The sequence below is a fragment of the Somniosus microcephalus genome, chromosome 7 (assembly GCF_052327205.1).
Source record: "Somniosus microcephalus isolate GS21.2 chromosome 7, FLI_Smic_1.0, whole genome shotgun sequence".
In the NCBI taxonomy this organism is placed as follows: domain Eukaryota; kingdom Metazoa; phylum Chordata; class Chondrichthyes; order Squaliformes; family Somniosidae; genus Somniosus; species Somniosus microcephalus.
This window is the reverse complement of record NC_140993.1, coordinates 163,715,015-163,721,014: the sequence shown is the minus strand read 5'-3', so window position 1 is coordinate 163,721,014 and position 6,000 is coordinate 163,715,015. Positions and strand designations below refer to the sequence as shown.

General features: G+C 42.2%; 1 protein-coding gene across 6 annotated transcripts in view; it reads left to right on the top strand.

The window, feature by feature from the left end:
- The first annotated feature begins 1,403 nt into the window (after window positions 1–1,403).
- Window positions 1,404–6,000, top strand: part of LOC147114985 (double-stranded RNA-binding protein Staufen homolog 2-like) — a 236,863-nt gene continuing 232,266 nt past the window's right edge. For 2 of the 6 annotated variants that reach the window (XM_085993166.1, XM_085993162.1), the window contains exon 1: window positions 1,405–1,511. Coding sequence is in view for 2 of the 6 variants with exons in the window: in XM_085993165.1 (XP_085849291.1) it covers window positions 1,918–2,092 (175 nt within the window). In the remaining 4 variants the exon portion in view is untranslated. Of the gene's footprint in view, window positions 1,512–1,541; window positions 1,681–1,833; window positions 2,093–6,000 lie in introns of those variants that run through there. The other 4 variants (XM_085993167.1, XM_085993168.1, XM_085993164.1 and 1 more) reach the window with 4 other exon arrangements.

The window sequence follows — 6,000 nt, the reverse complement described above, 5'->3', positions numbered from 1 at the left end:
ATTTTCAGCTAATGTTGCATGTTAAAAGTGTTAATTGTAATTAGTTTGATATTTAATTGTTAAATGAGCGTTATGGTACTGTTAATCTAAAAGGGGAGGAATTGTAATGTATATACCTTTTTAAGAGGGGAACTATCTTTTACAGCTCATATATACTGCAGTGACCACACCTGTATATAGCACTGAGTAGTAATCTGTACAGTCAGTTCCACTGTGAGCCACGTTGAGTAAACACCTGTTGTACTGTTTCTCCTGCAGTCTGTCTCTTATTATACACAGACACAACAGTACCCATAGCAACACCTTTTGATTTGGAGGAAATGAATGGAGTTAAAGGAGAAGTTGTTCAATGTGAGAACAAGTTCAGCCAGGCGGAGGAGGGTGGTGGTGGATGGGAACTGGTCAGGCCTCTGTTCAAGGAAGAAGCGGAGCGCCCTCAGGCCATCCTGGTGGGGGATGGAGGTGTAGAGGGATTGTACGCCCATGGTGAAAAGGAGGTGGTTGGGGCCAGGAAACTGGAAACTGCAATTTTATAGAGGTGTTCAAAATCATGAGGGGTCTGGACAGAGTAGATAGAAACTGTTCCCATTGGCAGAAGGGTCGAGAACCGGAGGACACAGATTTAAGGTGATTGGCAGAAGAACCAAAGGCGACATGAGGAAAAACTTTTTTATTCAGTGAGTGGTTAGGATCTGGAATACACTGCCTGAAAGGGTGGTGCAGACTCAATCACGGCTTTCAAAAGGGAGTTGGATAAGTCCATAATTTGCAAGGCTACAGGGAAAGGGCGGGGGAGTGGGACTCTCTTGCAGAGAGCCAGCAGTGGCTCGACAGGCTCAATGGCCGCCTTCCGTGCTGTAACTATTCAATGATTCTAATTTGTGACTGATTAGCGCCATTTCAATGCTGTAGCAGGGACAGCAATTTGATTGGAGAGACTCCAATATGGAGTTGTAGGAAAGATGGGCACGGATTTGGGAGTTAGCAACACATTCAACAACTTTGCAGAGGAAATTGGAGATGGAACAGTGGTTTGCAAGGCAGAGGTGTTGGTTTTTTTTTTAGTTTGTGGCTGAGGTCGCCAGGTATGGTATTTCTTAACCTTTATGCGATATGCTGAGTTACTGAAAGTAATTCTAAACCTGCAGAGATCGCAATAGTTGCCCTGCTGTAGGTGGCGCCAGCTTCAGACTGAGCCTCCGATTGGGGATGGAGGGGGAGGGGCGAGCAACCGGACTAGACCATTTTAATACACTTGGAGGGGGGGGAGGGATTTGAAGAGAGGAGAGTCCAGGCATAAATACCTGGAGAAAAAATGATTGAAATAGAAATAGACATCAGAATTATATGGGCAAGAACAAGCAGGGCTTTTCTATTTCAATGCGGCGGAGGAGATTGGTGGACTTGAGGTGGCGCGGGAGGGCAGCAGTGGCGGGCGCCCCCCCCCGGTGGCACTTCTCTTTAGTGTTTGCCGATGTTGGAGCCGTTTCTAGGGTCTCTCCCTAGAGCAGGTAGGACCCGGGGCGCGACCCCGCGGGGGCGGCGGCTGCTCGACCGACTGGCCAGCGGGGCCGCGGGGCGCTCAGGGCTCGGCGCTGCTTGCGGCCTCCGCGTGTCGGCGGCGGCATGTTCGCGGCCGGCAGAGGCTGGAGGGTTTGCGGCGGAGATCGGCCATGATGTGTGAGCGGAGCTGGCGCTTCAATTGGGCGCTGGGTGAAGGGGGGTCCGGGGGGCGTGGCAGGCCGGCCGGTCTCTTCCTCTCCCTCCTTCTTCCCCTCCCCCTCCTTCTTCCCCTTCCCCTCCTTCTTCCCCTTCCCCTCCCCTCTCCCTTCTTCCTCCCCCTCCCTCAGGCCGCCTTCCTGCTCTTCTACCCACTCCAGATTTGTCACCTTCCCTGTCCCCTAAAATGGGTTCCCCATGTTGGTCCTTTCATCTACCTGCCTATGTCCCTATGGGTATTGCTGCCATGCCCAAGTGTTAGCCAGCTCTCATCAGATTCTGATTGCTATATGCCTCTTTTTCTTTCCTCTTCTCACCCACTGTTTTTCTTCTCTGTTACCTTGCTCTTTTTTTAACCAAAGTATCATTGAAAGTAATTATCCTTTTGGTCTCCATCATTTTCTGTAAAATGTAGGTGATATTCATATTGTAAGTAAAAATGGAGGAATCAGTTATTGAAAGTAATCTTTTGACCCTATCGATCAATGGCACTAGAAAGAAAATTAACACCCGAAAGTTATTCTGTGAGAATTGTACCTCTGATATTCGGAACTGTGGAGCATGTCATATGATCTATTGTGCTGATGAATTATGAATTGGTTGTACAGTACATCCACCTGATCAAAATTGCCAATGTTTGGTCATCACACTGGTTAGTAAGGTCATTACTCTGGTTAGTAAATTTGTCCATTAGGTCATTGGGAAGTGACACCATAATTTCTGCCCAGGACAGTTATCGCTACTTTACAAACAATAGGTGGTTGTAGCACTATTGTTTCATTTTATAGTTGACTTAATTGGTGTAGTGATGTCTTATATTCACTGGAGATTTAATTGCCATTCTACAATGTTATGGTTGTGTATATGTGGATACAAATACTTTCTGCAATGTCAACATAATGTACTTTAGCAGTGGCAACCCTAATTTACAGTATTGTTTTTTTGAGTTTCCAACTTTGGTGAAAAATGAAAACTAGTAAGTTAGTACAAATATTGTGGTAGTTGGAAATGATAGTTAAAGTTTACATTTTTGGCATACTTTTAGGAGAACCACACAGCACAGAACAGGAAAAGAGCATAGGAAAGAATAAAATAAGGGAGGACATTGATGACGAGGGAATAAATAGTTATAGAACAGGAGTCTAAAAAGATGGTTAAGGCTGAGGGGTGACCTAATAGAGGTCTTTAAAAATTATGAAAAGTTTTGATAGAGTGGATACATAGAGAATGTTTCCACTTGTGGGGAAGAGCATAACTGAAGGCCCATCAATATAAGATAGTCACCAAGAAATCTAATAGGGAATTCAGAAGAAACTTCTTTACCCAAAGAGTGGTGAGAATGTGGAACTCATTACTACAGGGAGTGGTTGAAGCGAAATAGTATAGATGCATTTAAGGGGAGGCTAGATAAGCATATGTGGGAGAAGGGAATAGAGGGTTATGCTGATAGTTAGATGAGGAAAGACAGGAGGAGGCTCTCGTGGAACATAAATGCCAGCATGGACTGGTTGGTCTGAACGGCCTGTTTCTGTGCCATATATCTTATGTAAGAAGGAGGCCATTCAGCCCATCATGTCTCTACCAGCTCTGCTCAAGCAGTCCCAAATTAATCCCACAGCCTTGTATCTTCCTCTACTTGAAATATTTATCCAATTTTCCCTTAAGATGTAATGGTTTCTACCTCAATCACTCTGTGTAGAGCCACAGTGTAGAGCAATTTCTTCTAACCACTCCCTCCCACTCTGATAATTTTTGAAGTGATGACCCCTTATCGCTGATTTCCCAGCCAGAGGAAATAGTTTTACCCTATTCACTCTCCAAATCCTTCATAATTTTAAAAGTCGCTGTTTAATCTCCTCTTGGTCCTCTCTTCACTGGTGGAAATAGTTCCAGTGTCTCAATTCTGTCCTGATCGCTATAGTTTCCTGTCTCTGACATCATCCTGGTGAATATACATAGTTCATGCGATATATGGTTTTAATTAATTTTTATAATGGGGCATCAAAAACTGCACACAATACTCTTGCCTATGGCATAAACATTACCTTGTGCAATGTAAATAATTATTTATTTACACTTGTACTCTATGTCCCTATTTCTAAAACCCAAAATGCTATTGACCTATTTTATGGCTCTAACTACCTGTGCTTGTACTTTCAAGGAATTATGTATATGAACCCCAGCTCTCTGTTCATGCACATCCTTGATTGTCTTGCTATTAGGTGGGTGCTCCATTCCATGTTTTTCCTCCCAAAATGTATTCCCTAACACTACATGACATTGCATCTAGCTGGCCATTGTGCTAACCTGCCCATATCCTCCCAAGTATTTTACAGTCCTCGCTGTTGGTCAAACCTACTTTTGTGTCATCAGCAAATGTTCAGATTCTAGTCAATGTACCCAAGTAGAAATTATTTATATACAATTAGAACAAGAGAGAATCTGGCACTGGCCAGTGGAGTACACAACTTCCAACCCTTCTCCAATCTGAGCGAAGCCCATTCGCTCTAACTCTTTATTTCCTGTCTGTTGACCAACTTTCATTAATGCTTTATTTTCTCTCATACCACATATCTGATTTTTTTTTAAACAAGCCTCAAGCCATCTTCCTGTAATGCCTTCTGAAAATCCATATCCATAATATCTGCATTCCATTTATCTATCCAGTAGGTCCTTTCTGTTAAAGAAACTTAAATTTGTCAAATGTGACTTGCCTTTGATTAATCCATACATTTCTAAATGCTTATTAATTTTATCTCAAATTATGGTTTCTAAGAAGCTGCCCATAGCTCACATTAGACTAACAGGTCTATAGATGCGTAGTTTATTCTTCTGTCCCTCCTTAAACAAAGGTGCTATGTTAGCTGCTCTCCAGTCCCATGGCAAAAATTGCAAATTTAAAGAATAGTGAAAATTGTGGCCATTGTCCCTGCTGTCGTCTCTGACTTCTTTCACTGGCCTAGGGTGTATGCTATCAGGACCTGGAGAATGACCCATTTTGCATTCTATTTTTTTTTATATAATTTCCTTTTCTACAGTTAGCTGCTCAGTAATTACATATCCTCCTCTAGCATTCCTATGTCCTCACTTCCACCATCATTTGTAAAAACAATGCAAAATATTTTTGCTATACCATCATCCTTCACAATTAGACTTCTTTGATCCCTGAGTAGTCCTACTTGCGCTTTAAATATTATTTTTACGTTTTATTTGTTTCTAAAACCCCATCACTTTCGTTTGTTATTACTTGCTAGACTTTTTTCATTTTTTTGCCCTTCTAATCTCATTTTTCATTATCCTACTATACTTTCTATATTCTGTTTAGTATTGTTAGCCTTAACTTTATCATATGCCCCTTTAAGTCTGTATAGTTTTAATCTCTATTTATCCACAGAACTCTTATTTGATGCACACTTTTTACCTTACAGGAATATACTTTTGTACTCTATCACATTAGAAAATTTGGCATTGGTGATCTGACCAGCTATTTGCTAATTTTTCTGCTGTTAATTTGGGCTAGATCACTTACTATTTCACTGGACTTTGCCTTTTTCCAGTCCAGCATCCTTATCTTAGACTCTGGCCCAGAATTTGCGGTGGGTAATAACAGCGAACGAACTGCATTCGCTGTTATTACCCCTTTGAAACTGGCTGCAACTTCAGGATTTAGCGCATGTGCATCCTAATGTGGAAATCCTGAAGTTGCAGTCAGTCATTCACTGCTCCGACACTGGCTGCGACACCCCCAAGTTTCGTGTCATCGGCAAATTTAGAAATTTTACTCTGTATTCCAATATCCAGGTCATTTTTATATATATCACACACATCAAAAAAGCAGTGGCCCAGCACTGACCCTTGGGGAACACTACTGTCTACCATCCTCCAGTCTGACAAACAGCCATTTACCACAACTCGTTGTTTTCTACCCTTAAGCCAATTCCTTATCCAAGCTGCTACTGACCCACCTATTCCATGAGCCTCAATTTTGTTAACCAGCCTTCTATGTGGTACTTTGTCAAATGCCTTCCTAAAATCTATGTAGACAACATCCATTGCATTCCCTTCATCAATCCTCCCTGTTACTTCATCAAAAAATTCAATTAGATTAGTCAAACACGATCTGCCTTTTACAAATCCGTGTTGGATCTCCTTAATTAGCTTAAACATCTCCAAGTGCCCGTTAATTTTTTTCCTTGATGATTGTTTCTAAAACTTTACCCACCACTGATGTTAAATTGACCGGCCTGTAGTTACCAGGATTGTCCTTACACCCTATCTTGA